The sequence below is a fragment of the Ceratotherium simum genome, chromosome 33, assembly GCF_057802395.1.
Source record: "Ceratotherium simum simum isolate JZ-2026a chromosome 33, ASM5780239v1, whole genome shotgun sequence".
NCBI lineage: Eukaryota > Metazoa > Chordata > Mammalia > Perissodactyla > Rhinocerotidae > Ceratotherium > Ceratotherium simum.
Genome location: NC_141932.1, coordinates 14,992,613 through 15,019,611, shown reverse-complemented (window position 1 = coordinate 15,019,611; position 26,999 = coordinate 14,992,613). Strand labels below are relative to the sequence as shown.

The 26,999-nt window shown below is 52.5% G+C and overlaps 1 protein-coding gene across 1 annotated transcript in view; it reads left to right on the top strand.

The window, feature by feature from the left end:
• Window positions 1-26,627, top strand: part of ARHGAP35 (Rho GTPase activating protein 35) — a 112,558-nt gene extending 85,931 nt beyond the window's left edge. Inside the window, exons 4-7 of the mRNA XM_087421474.1 lie at window positions 16,006-16,083; window positions 17,739-17,870; window positions 25,310-25,415; window positions 26,125-26,627. Coding sequence (XP_087277600.1) covers window positions 16,006-16,083; window positions 17,739-17,870; window positions 25,310-25,415; window positions 26,125-26,482 — 674 coding nt within the window. The 3' untranslated portion in view covers window positions 26,483-26,627. The remainder of the gene's footprint in view (window positions 1-16,005; window positions 16,084-17,738; window positions 17,871-25,309; window positions 25,416-26,124) is intronic.
• Window positions 26,628-26,999: the final 372 nt, after the last annotated feature.

Sequence of the window (26,999 nt, the reverse complement as noted above, 5' to 3'; positions counted from 1 at the left end):
TTCAGCCACACAGATGAGAACTACATACAGTTCTTAAGCTTTCATGACGTTTCTCACCTGCAGCGCTTTTGCTTGCTGTTCCATTTCAAGGGTCCCCTCCTGGAGTCCTTCTCTGACCTCCTGCCTGAACCAGAGCCCCCTATGCTGTGTTCTGTAGTGCTCTGTGCAGTCCTCAGTGAACGCTTATCACACTGGACTCCGATTATCTTCTTCCTCAATAGATACTAAGTTCCTTGAGGGAAGGGACGGGATCGTCATCATTGTATCCTCCAGACCAAGGACACAGGGCTTTAATAACTGATTATGAATGACTGAATGGTGTAGAGACATTCTAAAGACCTCTTCCCTCAAAAGTTCCATTCAGTGGAAATGTGGAGCTGTATACCCAGAACAGGAGACGTAAAAAAATGCATGTAATACTAAGGTCTTAAGCAAGGTTGCAGCATCTGAATGGGAACAAATTTCCCTATGTTCTTAGTGCAAGGGGTAGAGGGTGTATTGCTAACAGTCCAGGGAATGTGGGTGAAACTTTTGAGCTAGGGTATTTAAGTAGACAGGCTTGGAAGGAAAGGAGCTGCGAATCAGCAGAGCACGGGGAAGACAGCGAGTAAATCAGGCTGCCAGAGCTAAGGGGAGGCTTGGTGTCCTGAGAGTGGGACTGGCCATGAAGATTCAAACGTATCTTTCCCTAGTTTGGGGGAAATGTCTGTAAATCCCTTTAGAATTTAGGGTTCAAAACAATATGGAGACAGGGGCTGGCCCTGTGGCATAGCAGTTAAGTTCGCACGATCTGCTTTGGAAGCAGCCTGGGTTTTGCTGGTTCGGATCCTGGGTGTGGACCTACTCACTGCTCATCAAGCCATGCTGAGGCGGCATCCCACATAGAAGAGCTACAACTTGACAACTATGATACACAACTATGTACTGAGGCTTTGGGGAGAAAAAAGAAAAAGAGGAATATTGGCAACAGATGCTAGCACAGAGCCAATCTTCCTCAAAAAAAGAAATAATAATAATATGGAGAGGCAGCATTATTCATAATAGGCAAAAAGTGGTGACAACCCAAATGTCCACCTGATGAATGCATAAACATAACGTGGTCTAGCCATACGATGGAATATTATTCAACCATAGAAAGTAACCAAGTACCAGTACATGCTACAGCGTGGATAGATCTTGAAAACATTATTCTGAGTGAAAGAAGCGAGTCACTAAAGATCACATATTGTAGGATTCCATTGATACGAAATGTCCAGAATAGGCAAATGTATCAAGACAGAAAGTAGATTAGTGGTTGCCAGGGGCTTTGGGGAAGGAGGAATTTAGAGTGGCTGATAATGAGTTCGGAGTTTCTTTTTGGATTGATGAAAATGTTCTAAAATTGATTGTGGTGATGGTTACACAAGTCTGTACATTTACTAAGAAAAACCACTGAAATGTATACTTTCAGTGGGTGAATTGTATGTGAATTATATCTCAATAAAGCTGTTATAAAATAATAATAATAATAATAAATGGAGGATAGGTGGTTTACTCCAGGTTTGGGACTGCAAATTTTTGAGTCCACAGCAGCCTGTGTTAATTCCGAGGTGGCTCCTCAGAGGAGAGACCTGCTCTGACAAGGATTCCTCATTGCCTGGTGATGTCTCTTGTGTCTCCTGCGTCCTGGACCGCTCGAGGCATTGTTCAGCCATCAGGAGCAAGCAGGGGCTCAGTGACTCTCCATGAACACTGGCGTCCAGCTAGGATGAGCAGCAGCAGGCAGACCATTAGAGAATGCTCTCTTCCCTCAAGGGTTTGAAGACAGAGAGCTTGGCCATCCGTCCTAAATAACCGCTGAATGAACGGTTGTTGTCTGTGAGGTGTCATCAGCCTCAAAGAAGCAATAAATGTTCTCTCCTAGCTCTCTGAAGGAGATCTACTCACGCCATTATTAGATCTCTCTGCTGCAAGTATTCCTGGGTTGGATTCGGCTTCTCAGTTATCTCCATCTTTGTTTTCCTATCTGTCCTCTCCATTTTCAGGAATCCTTCCCTGAGTCCCCACCCTCCCACTTGCCCAAGGCAAGGTAAGGCGTCACTGCTGGAAGAACCAGTAGGTTCTCGATTACTGGTGCACAACTCTGTTGTAGCATCACCACTCTGTGTTGTCTTTGCCACTTCGCTTCTCTGTTTCCTGCAATACTGCTACACCGTTGAAGGACTCGAGGGCAGGGACTGTCTCTTCTTTGCCATCACCTGGCGCAGCACCTGACACTGTACGCAGTAGGCACTCGGGTATTTATTGAAGAAATAAATGTGTGACTCTTTCTAATCTAAGTACTAACTTTAGGGCAGATAAGGATAAAGTCACTAGATGCAAGATGAATTCTTGAGGGTTGCTCACTCAGATCTCTTATTGGCTAGAGTCTGTCGACACTTGCTGTTCTTTTTCCTTGCCCAGGCTCACTGTTTCCATCAGCAATATATCGCGTACAAGTTTTGTTCCAGCTTTGAAGGCTGCAGGGTGCTGCTGCCACAAGGGCCATCTTTGGAGTTTGCTTAAGTATTTGTTGTTGAGGGACCAAGTGCAGGTAGAGCAGGGAACTTGGGGAAAAGCAGATTCTCAGACCCCTAGAGTCTGTGACTTGGAGGATTGTGCAAACAGGTGGATTTTTTACTTATAGGTACTTAACCTGGGCTTCTGGAGGTCTGTGAATCCCTGAAAATCAGTGCAGAGATTGTGTGTGCATGCGCGCGCACACACATACGCTGTGGATGGAGCAGAATCTACAGCCTTCGTTAGGTTATCAAAGTGAGAGGAGTCTCCTCCTCCCGAAGGTTAAAGACCACTCTGCAGCCGTGTGTTTTCGGAATGCCTATGTATGATGCAGAGCAGGCAAGGATGACGCCACAGCCCTATCCCATGGGAGTTTGTGATCCACTAAAGGTAAAATAGTTCGGCCCTAAGCTACTTAAAGCTTGCAAAAGAAAGATCCATGAGGGCTGGGAGGTGGAGTTGTTGGGACTTTGAGGATGAGGATGGTTGAAGTGGTTGAGCCAAGATCAGAGTTCTCTCTTCAGAGTTCTCAAGACAGAAGCCCTCAGGGCCCCCAGTGATTCGGTGGGCCCTGTGGCCCAGATTGGTTATAGTCCACCTCCAGCTCCACTGTGCGCCCCTCCGCTCCCGTGGGATCCTTTCCAAATGGAGAGTCACTGATCATGTATACTTGTGACAGACAGCAATAATAGCAACTAATACAACTGTTTTAGTGTGGTAATGTTAGCTCCTGGCTTCTTTTCCAGTATCTCGTCTCCATATTATAGATTGAAAATGGACAGCCGTCTGGGGGTGCCAGAGTTTAAATGACTCTCAGTTTTATCCCTCCCCACAGAGAGATGTGTTTTTGCAGTGATTGCAAAAAATAGACACCCAGCGTTAGGGAACACTTTGACAGATGGTACAGTTCTTCAGAAGACACCAACCCGATCTTTCCTAGAACTGCCCTTCAAAAACCCCACCAAACGAGTAAATGGAAATGGCTGCTGAGTGTCTGGAATAAGGAATATGCATGTATTTTCAGCTTTATAACTAACTGAGAGCAAATTACAATGTTGCCCTGATGGGAGGCAGCAGGACAAAAGGCCAAACTATGACTTGAGCTGATTTCCTACAGCTGTTGAACTCCCAGATTGCATCATCTAACTGGGAAGAGCTCTTTACTTAGCCGTAGCGTGCAGCCCAGAGCCTTTCCAGAGAGACGCTAGAGCAGCATCCACGGGCAGTGGGGCAGATGTGACCCTGAGCAAGTGCCTTAACTTGTCTGAGTCTCGGTTCCCTTGACTGTAAAATGCGAATAGAAATAGCTTCCTTGCAGGGGAGTTGTGCATGTTTAGGGAGATAATATGTACCAAGTGCCAGTTTGAAGCTCACATCGCCAGGCCCTGTGCTGAGTTGTTTGCAGGAGTCTCATTGCCTTCTCATAGCAATCCTGTGAGATAGGTGTAATTTCCAATTTTCTGATAAGGAAAATGGGATTCAGAAAGATGCAGGTAGGAGCTGGGATTCTAACCCAGAGCCATTGCCTTTTTGGCCATATTGCCTCCCTTCACTGGAGTAATTTGAAGCCCAAAGAACGATCAGGTGGGGCCCTGACAACTCATGGAGCAGTGGAATCAGGCCAGCGAATACTGGACTCTGCTTATTGAATATTGACCCTACATCCCATATCCTTTTTTGTCTCTAACTGCCTGAGAGGTTTTTTTTGCCTGCTGACACCAAATATGTGGGGTCTTCTCCAGCACCACTTCTCCAACTCTCTGACACCAACTGGATGTCCTAGGATTCAATTCTGACGCGAACTACTCAGAGTTAGCATCAGGCTCCAAGCGTTTAAGGGCTCAGTCCCACAAGACTGCCTTCCCTTCAGACACCAGTTCCAAGTATTGGGTCCCCAGGTTACCCACACTTCTGTCTGACTGGCCGCAAAGTCAGGGGTTCCCACAACCTCCCCCCAGGTTCCATAATTTGTAGACCAACTCACAGAACTCAGGAAAAGGTTATAGTTACTGTTACAGTTTATTATAAAGGACACAGCTTCAGAACAACCAAATGGAAGAGATGCGGAGGGCAAGGTATGGGGTAAGGAGCACAGAACTTCCATGCCCCCTCTGGGCACCCCACCCTCCCAGCACTTCTGTGTGTTTATCAGCCTGGACACTCTCCCCACCCTGCTGTTCAGGGGTTGTATAGAGGTTTCATTGCATAGGCAGGATTGATTAAATCATTGACCACTCGATCCTCAGCCCCTCTTCCCTCCCTGGAGGGGGCGGGGAAGGGAGGCTGAAACTTCTAACCCTGCAATCAAGGCTTGGTCTTTCTTTTTTTTTTTTTTTTTTTTTTTTTAATTTTTATTTATTTATTTTTTCTCCCCAAAGCCCCAGTAGATAGTTGTAGGTCATAGTTGCACATCCTTCTAGTTGCTGTATGTGGGACGCGGCCTCAGCATGGCTGGAGAAGTGGCGCGACGGTGCACGCCCGGGATCCGAACCCCGGGCCTCCAGCAGCGGAGCCCACGCACTTAACCGCTAAGCCACGGGGCCGGCCCAAGGCTTGGTCTTTCTGGTGACCATCTCCCCTCCAGAAGCTGTCTAGGGGCTCCCAAGAGTCACCTCATTATCGTAAACTCAGATATGGTTGGAAGGGGCTTGTTAGGAATAACAAAAGTTGCTTCTATCCCTCAGGAAATTCCAAGGGTTTTAGGAGCTCTGTGCCAGGAACTAGGGACAAAGACCAAATATATGTTACCTATTATGCCCCTGCCCTCCCCACAGAGTTCCTAAATTTAAGACCTTGCCGTTGGGCTTCCTCTGTCCCCCTGAGGCCCCTAGGGCTGAGGAGGCCCTGCCACCTGAGGCTGGGAAGGAGCGAGGGGAAGAGCCCAGCAGCCCTGGGCCAGCCTGCCTCTTGGCAGCGCAGGGAGGACCTGTGCTGGTGTGGGGCTTTTTCTTCCCGAAGCACCTTATACGCTTTATTGGCTCATCTCCTGTGATTTGGAGATGGAGTTAATCTCAGAGTAGCACTAATCTCTTCTTATAAGAGAGGAAACAGAAATCCCGGAGTCCTTGGGGCAGAGGCCCCTCACAGCCCTTCAGAGTGGAGAGGGCCCACATTCCAGCCCTTTCTTCTGTGCTTCAGGCTTGTGAAACTGAGCTTTGTAGCATGAGTGACCGGATTCAGAATTTTACCAAGTTCCTTCCCACTTGCGAAGCAGCTACCCTAAAAAAGCTCTGTGTTTCCGTCCACATTCATTCTGGCCGCTTTCTAGAGCTGTCCTGAGGAGATCTGGCGGGGCTGGAGCTGTTACATGCAGTCGGTTAGTCCCCTGCAGTCAGCCTGAGCTCTGTGATTCTGTCTTTCAGAGAAGGCAGCTAATTTCAGTCTAGATACTCCCGTCTATCACTGTAACAGTTTAATAGGTGCAGTTACAGCTCGAGTACACCAACAGGCTTTCTGTGAGTAATTGCCATATTTATACTGCTTTGAATTGATGATAAAGTGCTAAAATAGGTATGAGGTTTCATATGCTGTGATTTTTCTGGGTATTCTATGTTAATCTCTCCCTCTCCCTGTAATTCTAGATTTGTTAGCGAGTTGCTTTCCCAATATCCAAATAGTTTTAAAACAAAGCTTTCTCTGCTTTTTTTTGACTACCTCCCATGTGCCCATTTCTCACCACCCTCCCGTTTTCTGCTTGCTTGTAAGTTAAACACGAGTCACTTGCATTCCAAAACTCCCCCTTGCCACCGAAGCAGGCAGTCAGCTCCACTTTGGCCTCTTCCAGATAAGCAGAGTTCATGCGGCTTGTGACTCGGCACTGCTCGCGGATTTCCTCAGGACCCAGTGCCCTGATGGGCAGAACAGCATGCGCTGGCAGGCTGCCTGGAGAGCCCAGCAGCCAAAGAGAAGTCGAACTTGTTCCACAGAGTAATCCTGCCCTTCATCCAATACAGAAATAGTCCGGGTGGAAGCCCACATCCCGGAGACAGTTCTGACAGGCCTGCCTGGCCTGGCTGCTCAGCTGCACTTTCCCTCTCTGCAGCCGTGGGCCTTGACAGACAGGCTGCTCTGCCCTTCGAGAGCGGAGAGGAGACTGGGTTTGCCTCGACAGGCGGGACCGCAGGCTGTCGTGGAAGAGTGGCCCAGGGGAGCAGTAGCCACTCTAGGCTGCGGGCCCTCCCTCTCTCGTTCCCTCTCTCTCCCTTTGTGTGTGTGTGTGTTTTTCTGTCCAGCTTATGGAAAGGGGTGCAGCCTTCTTGTAGGAGATCCCAGCCAAAGCCTGACCGTGGCCCTGCCCTGTAAAAGTGACAGCCCCGAGCGGGAGAGCACACATGGCACAGCATGTGACCGACCCTAGCGAGATGCTGAGTTTCCTGAGCCCTGTGACTTCACTAGGGAGAGAGGAGGCAGGGAGACCCTCAACCAGTCCTTGGCGCAAGGTGGCGCAAGGTAGCAGTTGGGGCCGCTTGTTTATAAAACGCCTGCTTGATGCTGGCCAGGCCTGAGCTTTCTTGTTCCTGCATTGCGTGGCTGAGAAGAACAGCCAGTGTGCCTTGAGGCACTAGGCTGGTGGAGAACGAGCTGCTTGAGTCTACTTCCTCCCTCTCTTCAACCAGAGAAAGTCTGCATTTGCATTTTCCAGCATTTATTCCTCCTTCTCTCCTTTCTGTGGGTAGTTACTGAGTGCCTTCTCTAGATAGGAGTTCCTGTGCCAGGTCCACGTGCACGGAGGGATAACCAGAAAACACTGCCTGCTCTCTTGGGCTGCTCTCCTGGGCCACCGGGGGGACCAGCAATCAGCAAATAATCACACAGCTGTACGGTGACTTGCAGATTTTGCCCAGTGCAATGTAGGAAAAGTATGGAGGTCATGGAGTATGAGGATTAAACACAGGCTCCAGGTGCCTGGGTTTGAATACCAGCCCTGCCATGTGTTTGCCATACGGCTCAGTTTCTCCGTGGTAAAGTGGGAATAATAGTGGTCGTGTCCAACTCCTAGACTCATCGTGAGGGATTGCTGAGATAACGCATGGAACATGCTTCTCACTGTGCCTAGCCCACAGGATAAGCACTGCATAAATGTAAGTGATTATTATTATCATAACAGACTTAATTTAGGTCTGGGGGTCAGGGGCGACCTCTCTTTTTTTTTTTTTTTTTTTTTTTTTTTTTTTTTTTTTTAAGATTTTATTTATTTTATTTTTTCCCCCCAAAGCCCCAGTGGATAGTTGTATGTCGTAGCTGCACATCCTTCTAGTTGCTGTATGCGGGACTCGGCCTCAGGATGAACGGAGAAGTGGTGCCTCGATGCGCACCCGGGATCCGAACCCGGGCCACCAGCATCGCAGCGCACGCACTTAACCGCCAAGCCACAGGGCCGGCCCCGGGGGGGCGACCTCTCTGAGAGCAGTGTTTAGCCGGCCAAAAACAGAGGCAAAAGTAGAAGGAACAACCTGTAGAAAGGCCCTGGGGCCCACGAGTCCATGCTCTGAGGCCATGAAAGGCCAGCGTGATTGGAGTGGGGGGCAGCAGGCTTGGGCCTGGTGACGCAGGCCATCCAGGCCACGTGTGGAGAAGATGGTATTTTATTCTAGATGTGGCATGGAAGGATTGTAGGCCAGTGGGGACCACCATCAGCTTCTCTGCCAGAGGATTATGGGCTTCTAACCTCTGAAAAGTGCTCTTTCTTAGTTAGGAAAGAGAGGCGAGGAAAGGAGGGACACCAGGCTGTGATTGGTGACACCTGTGTTCCTTTCCTAGTTCATTGGGAATCAGGAACCTGGAGGAAGTTAATGCCCTCATTAATGCTTGGGAGGAATCTGCCTGTGACCTCAAGGGGCTTTTCTACTTGGGGGCCTGCCGTGGAAGGGCAGTGGGCATTGTATGCAGGGAGGTGTTGGTGGTGCTTTATTGTACCTTTGTGCTAGTTGGGGCTGTTTCTGTGTTGGTAGCACTTTGGCTAAAGCCAGTGAGACCCCTCACTGTGGTGGCACCAGCTCTCCTTAGAGCCAGCCTGCCATCACCCCTGTGCCATGGGGCTTGCATGGGTGTGCTGACGAAGTCACACTCAGAGCCCAGAGGACGCTCACATTCTTGGCAGAAGGGTCTCCTAGCTGCTCCTGGCTTGGAACGTTCGTTGCTGCTTTCAGAGTACAGTTTGCTCACCTCGATTCTGGGTCACACTCCTCTCCCCTCCCATCCTATCCCAGGCTGCCCAGAACGGGCAGTGTCAACTCTAGGCTGGCCTAAAGGTCACTTTGCCAGTGTAGTTTCTTGAATACATCTATTGGAGTTTGCATTTTCTTGAAAGTCAGGAAAAAAACAGCCCCTTGTTTGGCTCAGAGCAGGGGCCAGAAGCCCTCTTTCACAGTTAATGACAGTAAATACATGGGTAGCTTATAAAGGATCAGCCAGATGCTAGAGCCATCTGATGCCCCAGACCTGGTGTGATATTTTCATCTCGTCCCCTCCAGATCTCTTCTCTCCCTTCCTCCGCAGCCTGGAGATTTATGACATGGCTGTGTGTACCTACAGTGGCGTTGGAAATTTATAAAGCCACAGTGCCTAGTTGTGGGGCTAACACCCGGTCAAGCAGTCATAATAGAGTGTTAGTGGGATTCTGTCGTGGGGAGGAAGAAGGGCTGGCATTGCCAGAAACAGATCTTGATTGACGAGGGCATTACTGAGGGAAGACAGCTACCAAAGGGGCACTGGAAGGGCCAAAGTGACCCTAGTGTTCGAGTAATAGAAGAGCTAGAAAATCATTCCAAGCACATCCAGCACAGGAAGGCGGCAGGGAGATCTGGTGGGGACTCCTGAGTGTGGTCAGTAGTGGAACTTCGTCATAGGGATAAAGCAGGGCCACTGTCCATGGGCTGCTTCTGTATGGAGGGGAGGCGGCATCTTTTCTCTGGCTCTCCCCACTCACCCTGCAGTTGACAGATGAGAACACGGAGTGGGGTGTGAGTGAAGAGAGGAATGCATATGACCGAACAAGGGGGGAGGGAGGATCCTGACAGCCCAGAAGCAATCTGGGATTTGTAGGATGTATCCTCCTTGTAATGTTTAAGGGAGGGGGAACAACAGGGAGTTAACGTCGGACTTAGTAGCATAACATTTAAATGCACAGTCCTCCAAGACAGAGACTCGAGTGAGCACATTCAGATCCTCTCCCCACTGTTTACTCAGCTCTGTGGCCTTGGGCAAATGGCTTAGCCTCTCTGAGCCTTCATTTGCTGTCTGTAAAATGGGAATAAAAATAATAATATTTACCTTGAGGAATTATTGGGTGGATTCATTATGATAATTCTAGTGAAGAGCTTAGAAAAGTGCCTGGCACATAGTAAGCTCTTAGCAAAAGTTAACTAATATTATTATTTTATTATTATCATTATTATTGCAGTGTGCCAGCCATTTGTATTACTCGATTTCGTATGTGTGATCTCAGTATTCACAGCATCTCAACAGAGTCATTAATAAACAACCCCGTTTTTGATGAGGAACCTGAGACTCTGAGCGGTGGAGTGATTTGTCCTGTCACCCAGCCAGATATAGAGAGAGCTAGATCAGAACTCCGGTCACTCTGGTGTCAAAGCCCATGCATGTTTTAAAATATTTTTCTGCAGACTGGCTTGTTTTGGCTGAGCCCTCAGAACGAGCCATGCCTACAGGCAGGCGCTGCTGTTGAGGCTTGTTAAAAGGGCAGAGAAAGGGAAAAAACAGGCAGGCCATTATGCTGTGGGCGTTGCCTAGGTTATCTCGTTTATTCCTCACAGCGGTCTAAGAGGGTAGGTGTTAATCCATCACATAGTCAGATGAGCGGAAGTTAGCGTCAGGATTCGAACTCATGTCTCCCTGACAGCAAGACTTGGGTGTTCCTCTGCTTGCCAACTGGCTTTCCACTTAGATCGTTCGGATAATAGCTCCTCTCTTAGCCTGTGCTAAGATCTCCTTAAATGCGCACCACCGGGGTGTGGGGTGGGCACTGTTCTCTGTGTACACAGAGAAGGTAGTGGAGCCACCGGTGCCCAGGCTCTTCTAGCCAGCAAGTCACTTCTGCTTCTGACCTCAGTGCTCTGCTGCCCCCTAGGCCTTTCATATTCCATTGAGCTGGGGGTGCTGCAGTGTGATCCTCAAAAGGAGATAGACTTTAGATATACCGTTGGCACTGGACCCAAAAGGAGGGCTTCTCACTCTTCCCCAGAGGCCAGTCCTCTTCAAGACAATTGGGATTTCATGCTGGAGGGAGTTTCCTTCTCTCTCTGAGTTCCCAGCATCCCTCTGGCCTTGAAACGTAGCCTGCCTGAGACTTAGCTCTTGGACGGATGAAAGAGGAGAATGGTCCTTTAGGTGTATTTTCAGCCTCCAGAAAAGTCGGCAAAAATTGTTCAGTAGTTGAGACCTGTCTGGTGTGGGGCATTTTAGAGCACTTGGCAGGACCAATTAAAATTTTTTAAAGTACTGAAGTGCAGAGTTGTCATATCTAAATGTAGAAAGTAAAAAATAAACAAGTCAGAGTTTGTTTTGGAGGAAGTATCGATTTGTTGCTAGAAAGGAAACCGAGGAGGAACCGAGTCCTAGTGCGAACGAGCAGAGGCGAAGCCTGACCCGGGCCAACTGCGGAAGGACTTCTGGCCAAGACACTGGTGCTGAGAGGTGGTGCTTGGGATCCAGGAATGACAACTTGTTTGAACATTTCAGAAAATCAGACACATAGCACGGCAGGAGGTGCTTCTTCCCGGGTTTCTAAGCTCCTGCGGGGCACTGTCCATTTCCCTAGTGGCGCTCCTGCCAAGTGCCACAGGCGTCTCTCGGGAGCCAGGGCCAGCGGCGGCCGCTCTCCCGGGGAAGTCGGGGGGAGGAATGCCAGGTCTCAGCCACGGGGACTGCCTCATGGCAGACCTTGGTGCCATCTAGCCTTCTAATGTCACCAAAATAGTTTTGAGGAAGATCACGCCTGAAAGCTCTGTAAAGGAGCTTATCTGCCCTGTGGGTGCTCAGTAAATATTTATTGAAACAAAGAATAAGGTCTCTTTGCTTTTCTTTTCACTGTTTTTTAATGTTTTCATGAAAGTGGTGCATGGCCATGTTAAAATTTAAATAATGCATATGATCTTGCTTACATATAAAAAGCAGCAGTTTTAATACTTTTGGGAAATGCTTTGTTCCTAAAGCATCTGGTATCTATTTGTCCTTGTGTATCACCCCTCTGATTTTATTGAATCATAGAATTTCCGAGTCAGAGACCTTAGAGGCCTGGGCCATCTTCTCGAGTGGCAGTTCTGCAAGCATGCTGCCCTGAGCAGCAGCATCAGGATCCCCCAGGAGTGTGTGGGAAATGCAGATTCTTGGGCCCCACCTCCAACCAACAGAATCAGAAACTCGACAGGCAGAGCCCTGGAACCTGTATTATAAGAAGTCCTCTGGGGGATTCTGATGCCTGCCCAATTTTGAGAATTGGTGATTTAGAAGATAGTAGTAAAAGAACGCAGCTTATAGAGTCAGATGGGGTTCAGATGGGGTTCAGATGGCAACTCGCTAGCTCTGTGACCTTGTGCGTGTTACTTTACCTCTTAGCCTCTACATTCCCATCTGTGAAATGGGATTAGTAATAACCTCTCTGAAGGGGCTATTGTGAGAACTAGCATAAAAATGCAAGGTAAGCACTTCGCATTATGTGCTGCACACGCAGTAGGCATTCGATAAATGGCTTATTATGGTTGTTGTTATTAGCTGTCTTCCTGCACCACGTATGAATCTTTTCAGATAGCTCCCAGACAGATGACTGTCCAGTGAGGAGGGAATTCAAAAGCTCTGGCCCATTGCAACGAATGACAGCTGTAGCTGTTCATAGTTATTTTATGTACTGAGAGAATATTTGCCTTCCTGTAATTTCCATTCTTAGTCATGGCTCTGTTCTCTAGAGTCATTGGAACAAGACTGCTCTACATGGCAGTTGGTCAGGTATTTGAAGATAGTGACCTGGGCCATTCTGGACTTTCTCTTGTTCTGTTCCCAAAGATAACTGAAACATAGAAGATATTTGAAACCAGTAGGGCTTTTTTAAAAGAGAAAGACAAAAGGCCTGTAGCCAAGACTCAGCTTTGGTAGCGGGTCTGGAGATTTCCGACATCTAGAGATGCCTCAGAGTAGACGGTCGAAGCTTTCTGAGGTGGACTCATGGGCATGAAATAGACAGCGTGGTTTGCGGTGACTGTTGGTGAGGACTTTGCTTTCTGCTGGCAGCATGAGCCAGAGTCCCCCCTGGCGGGTTTCTGGGTGGGTCCGTGGGTCCCAGGATGCACGCCCCTGGGAATCCAGCGTCTCTGCCTGGGACCTGCTCCAGGACCCCAGCCCTTTTCCTGCTCTGGTCTTGGCGAGCTGCATGTGCTGTCAGGTGTCCTGGTTCTCACCTGTGTTGCTCGCCCTCTATTTCACCAGCAGCCTTCGTAGTGTTTGCAGTTTGCTCTAAGGTTTTTGTTTTTATTTAATTGATGTCTAATTAGTAGTTGTGAAAAACTGTAGTAGCCAAGTAAATGACACCTTTTCTGAATTATGCCATGGTGTTGTGTAGGGCAGCAGCGGAATTGCTATTTTAAAATGGGATCTCGTAAAATAAACATGCGTCCAGATTACAGGAAATACTAAGTTGATGATTAATTGATGCTCGGGAGCTGGCCTTGCACTTTCAAATGCTTCCATTTTTGTGATCATCCATCTGGTGAGGTGTCAGCAGGCCCACACCTCTGATCATTCTCAGATAGCTCTTGGCTTTGTCTGCCCTTTGTTTTCTGCCCTCAGATGCCGGGGCAGGTGGTCATTAGGAGACAATGCCAAGGACTCCCCTGTCCATGCTGAAGGTCGGGGTTGCAGGAAGATGGTAGATGGCCTGAGGCCAAGAGGGTCTTCTGCAGTTCAGAGAGTGCCTCCCCCGCTGGGCCCAGGAACTGCGAGCATTGCTGCCTTATCCAGGACTTTTTAAGCTCCTGCATTTGTACCATTGTTTTCTTTTTGTATTAGAGAGGGCTGATACTCAGGTAAAGGGTAGAGCACATAGGAAATGTTATTTTTTCAACCTAGGGGTGAGGACTGAGCCTGCTGACACGTACCCAGGGCTCGCCAGAATGTGGGTCAGTTCACGTGGAAGCGTGCGATACGTGTTACCTGAGGTGTGAAATAGAAAGTTGAAGTATGTCTGAGAACTGTTTAGAAACGTCATTGAGAACAAAGAGACCGTTGTAAAATTACTAGCTAGGGATGGTGAACAGGGTCCATCCCCGACCTCTCACCTTTGGGGGTTGACAGCGGTAGGGGCTGGACCATCTCAAAAGCTACCTAGAATGCTGAGGGCCAGTGGACTTCACACAAGTGTGGTGTTTTGGGGCCAGCCTGGTGGCGTAGCAGTTAAGTTCACACGTTCTGCTTCAGCGGCCCAGGGTTTGCAGGTTTGGATCCCGGGCATGGACTGACAAACTGCTCGTCAAGCCATGCTGTGGCAGAGTCCCATATAAAGTAGAGGAAGATGGGCACAGATGTTAGCCCAGGGCCATTCTTCCTCAGCAAAAAAAAAGGGAGGATTGCATCAGATGTTAGCTCAGGGCTAATCTTGCTCACCAAAAAAAAAAAAAAAAAAGTGTGGTGTTTCTGCTGAGGAGGAAGACTGTGGTCTGGGCCCAGCCTGGTGGATAAATATCAAGCATCTTCCAGAACAGTGTGGAGGCAGAAGAGTGGCAAAGGCCCTGGACTCAGGCCAGTCTCCCTCTTATCAGCTGTGTGATTTGGGGCAAGGACTTCACCTTTCTGAACCTTACTTTTCGTCTGTGTTCTCTCTCCATCCAGTAGCTCCTACCATAAGGGGTTGAGGATTTGAGTGCATCATCATTCAGTAATAAATGAGTGAGTGGCGGATGGGTGCGGGAAAGCACCCAGCTCAGTGCACAGCGTAGTGACCACTCGGGAAGCGGTAACTCCAAGAGGGAGGGCGGTGGGAAGGTCACCCCTGAGCAGGGTGCCCCCGGGGCCTCGGGTATGGAAAGTGTCTGACCTTCTTGGGCCAAGTGCAGTGATGGCAGCTTCTCTGTAGTGAGGCGTTGTGTGGGAGGGGGTCCTTGGGGCTGGCCCATTAACCCCCTTTTCTCTGGGGTGAAAGGCCTGCATGCGATTAACTGCTTTTAAGCCAGGGAATTAATGACTTTTGCTTCAATGTTTTTCAAAGTTCACCTGCCACCAGTCTGAGGCCCCAGAAACAGGCTGACTGCTTTCATCTCGCCTGATGGGTGTCTCTCCAGAGGTGGCAGTGACAGTGACAACTGACGTTGAGACACTTGGCTCTCAAGAGCCTACTGATTGACTGCCGGGCCTGCTCCTCTCTCCACCGCCTTCACTGCCTTTGTTCAGTGCTGGCTCCAGGACGCTTCCTCAGTGCCCCTTCAGCTAGCCAGAGTTGCTCGAAACCAGTCTTCAGAAGGGACCCGGGGTGGGTTTGGCCATGAGATCCCATCTGTGTTTTCACAGTGACTTCACTGTCCTTTTGACCTGTGGTCTAAGGGGTGCAGCGGTGGCCTTTCCTTCCCTGAGAGAGGGGGAGTGGGGTTGGTGACAGTGCGTGGAATCCCCCACAGGCTGAGCAGTCCTCTCTCTGCCGAGGGCTGGAGTGAAGGGTGGAGGGAGTCAGTCTCTCACTCGATACTTTATATTCTTCTAGATTATTTAATTGAATTTTAGTATTGTTTTTTTTCCTTACATAACACTGTACTCCAGATAAGTTCCAGAAGAATCACAAAGTTAAATGTAAAAAAAAAAATTATAAAAGAAAAGAAGGAAGAAATAAAGAATATCTGATCTAGGAATAGGAAAAGTACAAAATGAGAAGAACCACTCCTGTAGGAAAATGAACAAGAATGTGAATAGAAAATTCACAAAGTAAGAAATACACACTGCCAAGAATCTGTTAAACTTAGTAGCTATCCAAAAAACATAATTGTGGGTTATTTCTAACAGTGAAAACTTGGAAAACCCTAAATGATTAACAGTAGGACTACTTTTAAAGTTATTATATACTTTGATGTCTTTAAAATCATGTTGTAAAATAATAAGACTGTTTAATGATTAGAGTAATTTTACAACATACTTTGTAAGTAAAAAGGGTGGGTTAAAATAATATTATCTCCATTTTGTTAAAAAATTAAAATTCAAGAATATACAGCAAAATATGGACAAAGTTGTCTTTGGCTGATGTACTTCTACATTATTTTAACTTTAAAAAAAACAAATATTTTTAAATTTTTAAGTGAAAAAGAAAATGGGAGCAAGTGGCTTGAAGCATCTAGGAAAACACGAGTGCTTAGCCCCGCTCCTCTCGCACGGTGGGTGCCTCGTGGAATCTCCCCTCCTTCCCTTGAGTCCAGTCCCTCCTTGTTCGGTGCTCTCCACTTCCGGCTCCTAAGACGCCTGCTTCTTTCTCCTCAGGACTGAGCACTGAAGGCATCTACCGGGTCAGCGGGAACAAGTCGGAGATGGAGAGTCTGCAGAGACAGTTTGACCAAGGTAAGGCCACAGCCCTGCCGAGCATCGGAGCCCGGAGCCGATCAAGGCAGACGCCGCGGCCGGACTGCCAGTGGAGCCCCGGGAGGGAGCTGCAGTTTGGCTTAGTGGGGACCCCCGGGGGTGCTCCTACCACACACCACCCCAAAGCCAAGAGGTGTTGGCTTGGTGACTGAGAAAGAGACAGCATTTGGCCCCAGTTAGCCTTGCCTCCATGGTCACAGTGCTGCAGAGGAGAGGGGAACAGGCCTGTCAGCAAACGGAAGCATCATCCCTGCCAAGCCTGCGTTGCTGGGCTGCCCCCCACATCGCTGTCCACAAACCCTGTTCCAGCTCACCCTGGCATGTGCCTCGCTCACTGCTGCAGGGGTACTTGCGGACACATGATATAGAAGTTGGGTTGAAATGACAGTTCTATTTTGCCAGGGTCCCAGGAGTACCCTCAGCCAGGACTACCCTCCTCACAGAGTCCCTGCACAAGAGAAACACAGCGAGGGGGCGTTTTGTGATGAGCTGAGCCTTGGGACCCAGACTCCCAGAGCTAAACTCTGGTGAGTTAGACTAGCTCTCAGCGGGGACGCCCATCTCCTAAGCTGGTCTGCTCTGAGAGGCCTAGAGTCAGACGACCAGGTCTGTTTCACCCCAGCCCAGCAGCCAGACTCCTGCCTCTTAGAACTGAGCAGAGTGTGGAGGAGAAGTCACACCCACCGTGCCAGAAGCAAATGAGCCAGAGCAATAAAAGTTCTCCGCTGTCACTGGCCAGAGAGGACGGTGAGCTGAGGTAGGGTCCAGCTCACATGTGGCTGGGCCTGAGGAGACCAGGCCGGGCTCAGAAGCCAGGCAGCCTGTGCGGGCCTGCAGGACAAAGCAGCTTCCAGTGCGCAGCTGGAGGCCGTAGTGCTCTGCAGCACCACATCAGTCTCTGCTAGCCGGCAGTGGAGGGGAGACACACGGGAGAAGGGAAACACCTGTTAATCTGGCGGATAGGAAGCAGGAGGTCAAAACGAGGTTATCGCCACACACTCGGGTACGCACTTGTATACACGCAAGGGTCTGTAACACAGTTTATACCTCCCAAATGCTGACAGCTCCTGCCTGTCAGTAGATGATTTCTTGCAAATCAGGAATGCAATAAAGTACATAAAGGAAAATTAGAGACCAAAGGCAGTGGTGTCATAAGCAGAGAGGGGCCCGAGGGAGAATAGTGAGTCTGTTTGCCCTCCCTCCATGAGGGTCGGGGAGGGAGGCGGCTGTCCAGACTGATGGCGACATTTTTGTAACCCGCCATGGAAAGTGAGCTGGCCTTTTAAGAACGCCCCCTGCTTCTTTTCCTGATGGACAGAGTGTGAGGAAAAGGGAGCAGCACATCCAAGCCAGGCATGGGGACTTGGGTGACACAGAAAATTGGAGGGCAGCTCCTTTACACAGAGGGTGACCTTGGATGGAGGCGGTGGGGGCAGCTTCTATCTGGATCTCGGAACTTTTTTAGCCGTGCCCAGAGATGCCACCTCCTGTCCAGTCTGAGATCATCCTGAGTCCCTGCCCAGGCTCCAGGCCAGCCCTGGGAAGTTTCTCTGACTTCCCCCCAGCACTGAGTTTTCCTTTTGCTTCTGCCCGGCTCAGATTGGTCTGGTCTCACTCTCCCGACTTCCTTTCAGACCACAACCTGGACTTGGCAGAGAAAGACTTCACAGTGAACACGGTGGCGGGGGCCATGAAGAGCTTCTTCTCAGAGCTGCCGGACCCCCTGGTCCCATACAACATGCAGATTGATCTGGTGGAGGCGCACAGTGAGTACTGGTCCCCCAGCCGGGCTCGTGGGCCCACAGCAGCCCATGCCGGCTCTCTTGGGCGAGTTGAGGGAGACGAGGTGCAGCCCCACAAGAGTGGGTCCTGCCCCCAGGGAGCGGCCTCTCTGGCTCTTGGAGCTGAGATTCAAGGGACATGAGGAAAGAGAACTAACCAGATGACACCAAAGGGGCGTGCACGTTAAGCCCCTGCTTTGTGGACCAGAGGTACTTCTCTGAGGGTTCTAGCAAGAGAGTCGAAGCTTTCCCCAGAACCCCATGAGTGAAGAGCCTGGTTTGCTGTCAGACTTGGATCAAGTCCCTGCTCCTTTGCTGTGTAAGGTGTAAGCGTGGCCACTGGAACCTTCCCCAACCCCTCGGTTCCCGAGTTCCTGCCCCTCCTCCTGTGTGTGGGATGCGGTTAGGAGCGGTCTGGAGGCGAGGCTGTGAGCCCTGTGAAGTGGTCGGGATTACTTCCCTGTCCCCTCCCCTCGCCCACCTCTTCTCTCATCTCTCACATAAGGAAGTCACCGTGTGGTCTGGAGCAGGTGGCCGCTAGAGGGACAGGGACAGCTCCACAGGCCCTGACCATGTGACCACTTGGGGCTGCAGCAACTTAGCGCCTTTGTGTGCCATCCTGCCTCCCTCGACAGCTGTTTCCGCCCTGGCCGGCCTCTCCAGAGGCATCTGTCCCCCGATTGGGAGCCTCCCTGCTGGGCAGTCTCTCCTGGCCTTTGGGTAGTGCTGCAGAGGCCTGACTCCCGAGCTTCCCACCGTGTGGCACTCTCTCCGGCGAGCTGCAGGCAGCCTCCCTGCTTTGCGCCTCTGGTGGCCAGGATCCCCGGAAGCAGCCGTTGCTGTGCAGCTGCAGAGGGGAGTGTCTTTCCCAGCGACCAGGGGGGTGCGGGAGAGGAAAAAGAGCTGTGCTCCTTGGACCACAGGACGTTAGTCTCATCTTGTCACTGCCCAACTCAGAAGAGGGAGATTTAAGCAAACACAACTCACTCACAAGGCTGATGGTGTGGGCAGGACTTGGGGGAGCTCCCAGATCAGCGGAGCTTTAAGACTCAGTGCTTCGGGAGATGGAGGTGCTGGTGGAAGCCGCCCCGGACCTGAGGAGGAGCCCGTCAGAACCTGCTGCTGCCGGGCCACAGGCCCCCGGCGTCACCTCTGCACGGTGTTTTTGCCCCCACCCGGAGGCCACCTTTGCCTTATGTTATCCATACCTTCTTGGCGGATTGAAGTCATTCACAGCCCCTAATCTTATCCAAGACCACCAGGGATGGGGCGGAAGCACAGAATTCGGGGACTGTCACTGGGTTGCCTGGCCTTCTTTCCCCTCTGCCTTCTCAAGACAGGAGTCAGAGTTTCCCCAGATGAGTCAGGGGTAGAGACAGGTGCCAGCTTCTGCTCTCATTCTGCCATCCAGAGACAGAGGTCCTCCCTGCCATCACTTCTCCAGCAGCTCCAGGCTGGCCCAGATATGACACACAGAGGAACCCTCCATCTGGAGCCGCTTTCTTTCCCCCTAAGCTTGTCTCTTGGTGGAAGGTAGGAAGAAAAAGTGTGGGCTGGTACCCAGCTTGCAGGAAGCCTGAGGATTCCTGACTGCATTTGTCTTGACTTGGCGCCACCTAGAGGCTGGTAGAGTCCTGGCACCCGTCAGCATCCCATTGTTTCTGCGGGAACTGCTGACATAGCATCCTCTTGGTTTTTGGAGGGGTGGGGGGTGGGGGGGGAGGTGTTATTGATAGGGAATCAGCTGCCCTTCCTACGGCAGCTTCCCCGGCTCCCACTGCTGAGGAAGGGAGCTTCTTGCTGCCCCTGCAGCCTGGAAAAGGGTGGAGATTTTCAGCTTCCTCTTCCCATTGTGTGTTTCCTGTGCCCCGAGCCACTCAGCTGGGGCTCCGTTGTCTTGAACCTGGTAGTCGTGGGGAGTGTATCTCACTGACAGCAAGGCAGTTGAGTGACAAGTGGGGCCGTGTATGTGGTGGGGTGGGTTTCACTGAGCCAGAGACACCAACCCAGCAATGCCCAAGTTAGTGTTGAGGGACATGATGGAAGGAAGAGTCTCAAGCCCTGAAGTAGCTGTTCCCAGCTGGGCTGGGTTTCCATGGCAACATCAACTTGACCAGCTCTTTCCACTTAATACCTAAGAGCTGTTGTGTCTGTGTCTGTTCAGGGCTTGGAAATGGTTTCAGATCCCATCACAACAAATATCAAGGTCACTATCAAATTGTCTTGTTAGCTCCAGAATTTCACAATATTGAACATTACTGAAATCGTGCCCGCAAAGAGAATTTTTGTGGTTATTCCTCAGTTGTCTTCCTACACGTTCAAGGTGACGTGTGGAGATTGAGAAATGAATAACAGCAGCAGCCTTAGCCTGCTAGGGAGTGGCAAGCTGGGGCTTGACCTTCTGTGCTGAGACATTGTCCCTGCCCTCCCCGGGTGCAGTGAAGTTATCTGCAGACAGAAAGAAGCAGGCTGAGCTAGAAGTGCAGAACACGCAGTGAGCAGGGACACAGCGAGGGGGCTGCATGGGAGGGGTGGCACCTGAGCGGTGGTGTCGGGTAGGGCCAGGATTTCAGGAGGCAGAGGAAAAGGCTTTGAATTCCCACTGCTGTCTTGTCCTCACACCTCAGCCCGGCCTTCAAGAGGTATTGTCAATGATTCTTTTTTTTTTTTTTTTGGTGAGAAAGATCAGCCCTGAGCTAACATCCATGCCAACCCTCCTCTTTTTGCTGAGGAAAACCAGCCCTGAGCTAACATCTATTGCCAATCCTCCTCCTTTTTTTCTCCCCAAAGCCCCAGTAGATAGTTGTATGTCATAGTTGCACATCCTTCTAGTTGCTGTATGTGGAACGCGGCCTCAGCATGGCCGGAGAAGCGGTGCGTCGCTGTGCGCCCGGGATCCGAACCCGGGCCGCCAGTAGCGGAGCACGCGCACTTAACTGCTAAGCCACGGGGCCAGCCCCATTGTCAATGATTCTTGCCCCACCTCTTCTCCTTTCCCTCTCACCACACCCCCTGACCCCACCACCACCTTTCTGGAATCCCTCTGGTGCGTCCAGGCCCTGTCCTGTGTCTTTGTGCTGGAAGGGGTCCTAGAGCTGGCTCTGTCACGTCCAGAGATCTGAGCCTCAGGACCTTCGGCTCTGGGGCCTTGTCAGCCCCCGGAACTGCGTGTAGAGTTCCGTGTGTGCATGTAGTCTACGGAGAGGAGCAGTGGCTTTCTTCAGACTGTCAGGGGTGTGTGACCCAGAGTGGTTCAGGAGCCGGCTTAGCGTCCCACCCTTCCCTTCACATGGGAGACAGCCCAGGGCTCGAGGTCACAATGCCGGCCCTGCAAGGGCCCTGGGAGCCCAGGCCTGCGGCTTAGCAGGCTCCTCACATGCTGCCTTGTGACACTGCTGGTTCTGGGATCCCGCTTCCTCTTGTCTGTCCAGATAGCTGCTCAAGGACCCTGTGTGGGAAGGGGACAGAGGGTGCAGTCCATGCCTCAGTCTGGTGGGGTAGGAGACATTGGGCAGGTCACTGTAAGGTCGTGCCTCCAGGAGAGGGCCCCCAGGATCTTCTGTCCTGGGCCCAGTAGCGTGAGGCCTCGGCCTCGGAGTCATTGTCCCTGAGGGAGAGGTGGGGATTGCCTGCCTGCACACGTCCCCAAGGGGTGTGACCCCGAGCCGGTGTTTCCTTGTCTGGTGCTGCAGGTGGGTGTGTGAGGTGGTCGAAGGCCATCAGGGGTTTTCCCAGGGCACTGAGTCGGGCAACAGCAGACCCAAGCCTAGAGCCTGGCTGACGGCCTGGGTGCTAACGATGGCAGCAGAGGGGTACAGCCAGGGCAGGAACAGTGTTTGAGATCAGGGTCCCTGAGACCAATTTGTGTGACCTTGGAGCTGTGTTCTGACTTCTTTGAGCCTTGGTTTATCTGTAGACCGTGAGGGCTGTGGCGAGCTAGTCTCTACAGTCCCCCGTGCCCTCTGGCTGTCTCCTCCTCTTCCCTCTGAGTTCTTGGGGTCTCGGTTCAAATTGCCTGGTCTGTGTTCCCACTTCATCTTGGTTCCACTGGCCTGAGAAGGCCTCTCCTGACCCTGTCTTGAGGTCTCAGTTGACTGACACCTAAGTTCAAAAGTGTGGTGTGTTCACTGGGGAGGTCCGAGCCCTAAGAGCCCCTCCCCCTTTTGAAGAGGATTAGTAACATTGGAGAGGGCTCTGTAGCGTGGTGGAGGGCAGGGGAGCCAGAGCAGGTGTGCAGAGCAGCGGGCAGCCTGGTGCCCACTCCACCTTCCCCTCACCACCTGTGTCCATGGGGTTGCCTCTTGATCGGGTTTCTCAGCCAGCATGTGGGATGAGCCCGGCCCCACCTGCACTCAGGTGTGCGGCAGGGGCTGCACAGACAGCGACTGTGAGGCTGGCTCACCAACGTTCCGGCCCTGTCCACAGGGGAGAAATCAGTGTCGTGGCTCCCGTGGAGAGGCTGCCGGTTTGAGCCTGAGAAGGTCCCCCAGCACCGGTGGGGCTTTGCTTGCTTGAAGGAGGAGGTGAACAAGGTTGAGTCAGAAGGACGTCAGCAAGATGGGCCTTGTTTCCATGTGACAGACGCAGGGCCAGGCTCTGCACTGAGGCTTCCTGTTGCTCTCCTTGGTAGCCTCCCTCCTCCTCTTGCCAACTCTGGATGCTCTTCAGCACTCAGGAGCAGCTGTGCCACGCAGCCAGTGGGAGGAAGGGAGAGAAGGCACGAGGACGTGGCCCGTCTAGGTCCTTGTTAGGCACCTCTTGGATGTGCTACGTGGGGTGGGAGGCTGGCGTTCCTGAGGGTGGTCCATGAATGACCGTCGCACAGGCCCGGTACTCCCTCCCCTGCCCCACCGTCCACCCCAGGGAAGAGGGAGCGGAAGCAGCCATCCTTGTTGCTCAGCGGACAGGAAGGAGAGAGGGCATCCCGGGCGACAGTGGGCTTGCCAGCCCCGTTTCCTGCCTCCGCCAGGAGGACGGCTGAGCCGAGGGCGGCTCCTGTGTGAAGGTGCTGCCGCTCGGGAGCCTAATTTAAAACAAACACAGCTGTGTTTGCATCGTGCGGGCACCTAGGAGAGATCTGTGTGCGCTCGCATCTGGAAGGGGCACGGTTGGTTTATTAAGTGAGCCTCTGAACTGTGCACATGCTTCTCAGAAGTACAGTCGCTCCTCCGCCCAGAGAGCGGGTTACTTTCTTTAGGTCAACTTTGTATTGAAACTTAACAGTAAAAGGTTTTGAAACTGAAGGCCGGAGAGAAAGTATGCCCTTGAGGTTAAACCCTTAAAATAAATCTCGGATTCAGAGAAATGAAGCTGATAATGGCCCCACATAATTCGTTCCTGTGGTTTTTTTAGTCATTTTCTGACAGACAGATGTTACCAAAACACTGGTTTTATCAAGTCAAAAAAATCGCCGGTTTCATGCTGATTAACCTTCTAGTGAAAGCTCTCGACAGCTCTGTCCCTGCCCATCCTTGCAGCCTCCCCTTCCGCTGGGTCCCTGCAAGTCAGACTAGCTCCCAGGCGCGTACTGTGTCTGCTGTGAGCGCCTCATTTCCCAGTGTGGCGGCACCGCGTGAGGGAGGCGCTGTCAGCAGCCCCTTTACAGACACGGAGACTGACACTCAGATGTGTCACTTCCCCAAGGTCGCTGACACAGCTGGCTGGTGTCACAGACAGGATTCGTACCCAAGACCATGTGGATCGGGTTTTGGCTCTGGACCACCACACAGCCCTTGCCCCTAGCCGAGCCCTCGCCGTACCTCCCCTGCCATACCTCCCCCCCTCCCCTGCCATGTGCGCTCTGTCTGTGCTTCCAAGCCTAGCTCGAGCAGGCTCCCCTCGCACATCCCCAGACTGACCCTCTGGGCACGTCGCCTACTGCAGAGGTTCATAACTTGGACGCCTCAGGCTTCCTAGAAGACGTGGGTTGGGGGAGTCTGTGACCCTCCAGGAATCTTTGGCAGACTTGTACACGGACGGCATGTCTGTGGGGAGGGGGCCCAGAGCTTTCTTCCATCCCCAGGAGCCCGTGCCCTGAAACCAGTTAGGAACCATCGTATTTTTTGTTTGTTTTTTTTGTGAGGAGGACTGGCCCTGAGCTGACATCTATTGCCAATCTTCCTCTTTTTGCTTGAGAAAGCAAATCTTCCTCTATTTTGTATGTGGGACACCGCCACAGCATAGTTTGATGAGGGGTGTGTAGGTCCATGCCCAGGATCTAAACCCACAAACCCTGGGCCACCAAAGCAGAGTGTGCGAACTTAACCACTATGCTACTGGGCCAGCCCCGAACCATTGTATTTCTTAACGAGCCCCTGTCCACCCACCCCTATGGCCGTCAGTTGTGGCATAGCTGCCGTCTCATCATGGGACCTCCTGTGGTTTTTCTGAGCCCTGGACTCCTAGAGATCGCCTTCAGTTCCAACAAGTAGCCATAGGGAAACTTTCCACGCTTGGAGAAATCTCTCTTGGCCAGCTTATTCCAGGTGGGCTCTGAACCATTTCTGCCTCACTGGCCCAGTCCCGCTCTCCCAGCCAAGGTGGGCCAGGCCTACTTAGGGAAGGGGAGCCAGGACCCCAGAGAGCACAATGGTCCCTGCTCAGACCCCGCAGCCAGTTGAGCAGGGTTTGATTCCCAGCTCTGCAACCTCTCTGGGCTTCAGAGTCCTTATTCTTGAGGTGGGGCAGTGACAGCCCCTGCCTCATAGTTGGTGAGGACCACCGGAACCAGGCCTGGCCTGGGGTAAGCATTTCGTCGGGGTGAGCTTGTTCTCCCTCTCCCAGTGCATTAGGATGCCATGGTGGGCGAAGTGGGGGCAGGGGTGCGTGGTCCCTTTGATGAACTGCGTAAGAATTCCCCCACTGTTTCCGTCAGCCCTTCCAGTAGGGAGATGTGGGGAGGGTCCCTGGGACTCTAGGAAAAGGACAGAGCCCTGGTCTTGTGACAGCCTCCCTCCCTAGACAGTCTGTTGGCGTGGCTGGGTGGCAGCGTGCACCCGTCTGGTCAGGAAGCAGGCCGCTTTCTGCATTGGGATGCGTGTCTCCAGGGGCCACGGGATGAGCAGAGAAGGGTGTTCTTTATGGTGGAGTCCCCCTGGACCATGGAGGCTCGGGTGGTGGGGCCAGGAAGCCCCAGGCGCACAGTGCTCCCCTTCAGCAGGGGCCTGGGACCCAGAGGTAGGCCTGGCCCCTGGGCCCGTGCCACTGCCAGGTGTGCCAGCCTTGGGTACAGGCTTTGCGGGAAGGAATGAGGTTGGCCTTGTCCAAGAGCCCAGGGCTGCCCTCCAAGAAGGTCCAACACAGAGCGCACCCTCGGGGCCGCCAGCCCACTGCTTTCACCAACTGCCTGGCACCCGGATCTCCGTTGAGCCCCAGGACACCCACCAGCCACGGCCATGAACATCTTTGGTTTTCTCTTTTCTCAGAAATCAACGACCGGGAGCAGAAGTTACACGCCCTGAAGGAGGTACTCAAGAAATTCCCAAAGGAAAACCACGAGGTCTTCAAATATGTCATCTCGCACCTCAACAAGTACGTGGGGGGCCTTGCTCTTGGATCTCCTCTTCTTGACATCGCCTGTCAGGCCAGGGGGCAGTGGAATGAGGCAGCGAGCTCAGCCTGGCCACGGGCGTCCCCAGCCTGCCAGGGCTGCTGTCTGCCTCCTCGGTGGGGCACGTCTGACTCACCGAGGTGTTTCCTCAGGCTTCCGTCCCACTTCCGTCCCAGAGAGGCCCATGTGGCCCCAGTCATGCCCAGAGTCCTCTCCAGTGTTCCCAGAGGTTTGTTTTCAGGCAAACTTATTCCTCTCTTGGCAAAGTGGTGTTTTAAGGAGCTCTGACTGGGGAGAGGACAGCCCTCTCTCTGCACAGCCAGAGCATTGTCACCCGCTTTGGTGGACTGGGTGAGAGTCCTCCAGGCAGGCCGTCCCCCCACAGGGCTTGTGGGAAGGCCTCCCGTGAGCCCGGGCCTGAGAGCCACTCCTCAGGGGCTGCCACGTGGAGGCACTGGAGCAGAGGACGGGGCCCCAGGGGGCTCAGGCCTCGCCTGGCAGGCCAGGGCCACGGAGAGCTGTGCTTGGGCCTTCTGTTTTCAGGCTCTGGGTCGGCAGGCGGGGAGAGCAGCCGGGGTGACAGAGACTGTGCGCACACCAGGGGCGGTACAGGGGCCCGGCTGGCATAGAGCCTCGGCCAGGGCCTGCTGGCCCACGGAGCTCTGACCGTGCGTTTGCTGTCGCCCACAGAGTCAGCCACAACAACAAGGTGAACCTCATGACCAGTGAGAACCTCTCCATCTGCTTCTGGCCCACCCTGATGCGGCCCGACTTCAGCACCATGGATGCGCTCACGGCCACGCGCACCTACCAGACCATCATCGAGCTCTTCATCCAGCAGTGCCCCTTCTTCTTCTACAACCGGCCCATCTCCGAGCCCCCTGGCGCCGCGCCTGGCTCCCCCTCTGCCGGCGCCTCCACCGGCCCCTTCCTCACCTCCACGCCTGTCGCCAGTCAGCCGTCGCCCCCTCAGTCACCTCCACCCACCCCCCAGTCCCCGATGCAGCCACTGCTCCCCTCCCAGCTTCAAGCCGAACACACGCTGTGAGCCACCAAGGCCTGGGGCAAAAGGAGACTCGGTCTTCTCTCTGAGGGGGTGGCATTTGGCCGTGAACAAAACCAGGTCCCCTGAGGCAGGGCTGGGGAACGTCCCTTCTCCCCTGTCGCCTCCTCAAGACCTCAGCGGTGGCACCAGCCAGTGGCCCACCATAGGCTGGGCTGTCAGGTGCCCGGAGCCGGCTGCTGCAGACCTGGGGCTGGCTGCAGGCAGCGGCCAGGAGGCCCTGCCCTTCACCTGGGACCCCCTGAGGACTGAACTGGCCAGGCAGCGGCCCCAGTGGCCCTCCCCCACCCACCCCCATCTGCGCACACCAGCCTCGGGGCGTCCGCCCGCTGCTTGGACAGAGCCCTGGCCTCTGCCGGGGCAGGAGGAGGTGCCACGGTGCCGGCCACCCCAGGGCAGGGCTGGCCACCCCTGAGGAGAACACTGCCCGTCCGTCTGTCTGTCTCTCCCCATCTTCTGTATCTGCACCCCCACCGCCAGTTGCGGGGTGCAGCCTGTCTGG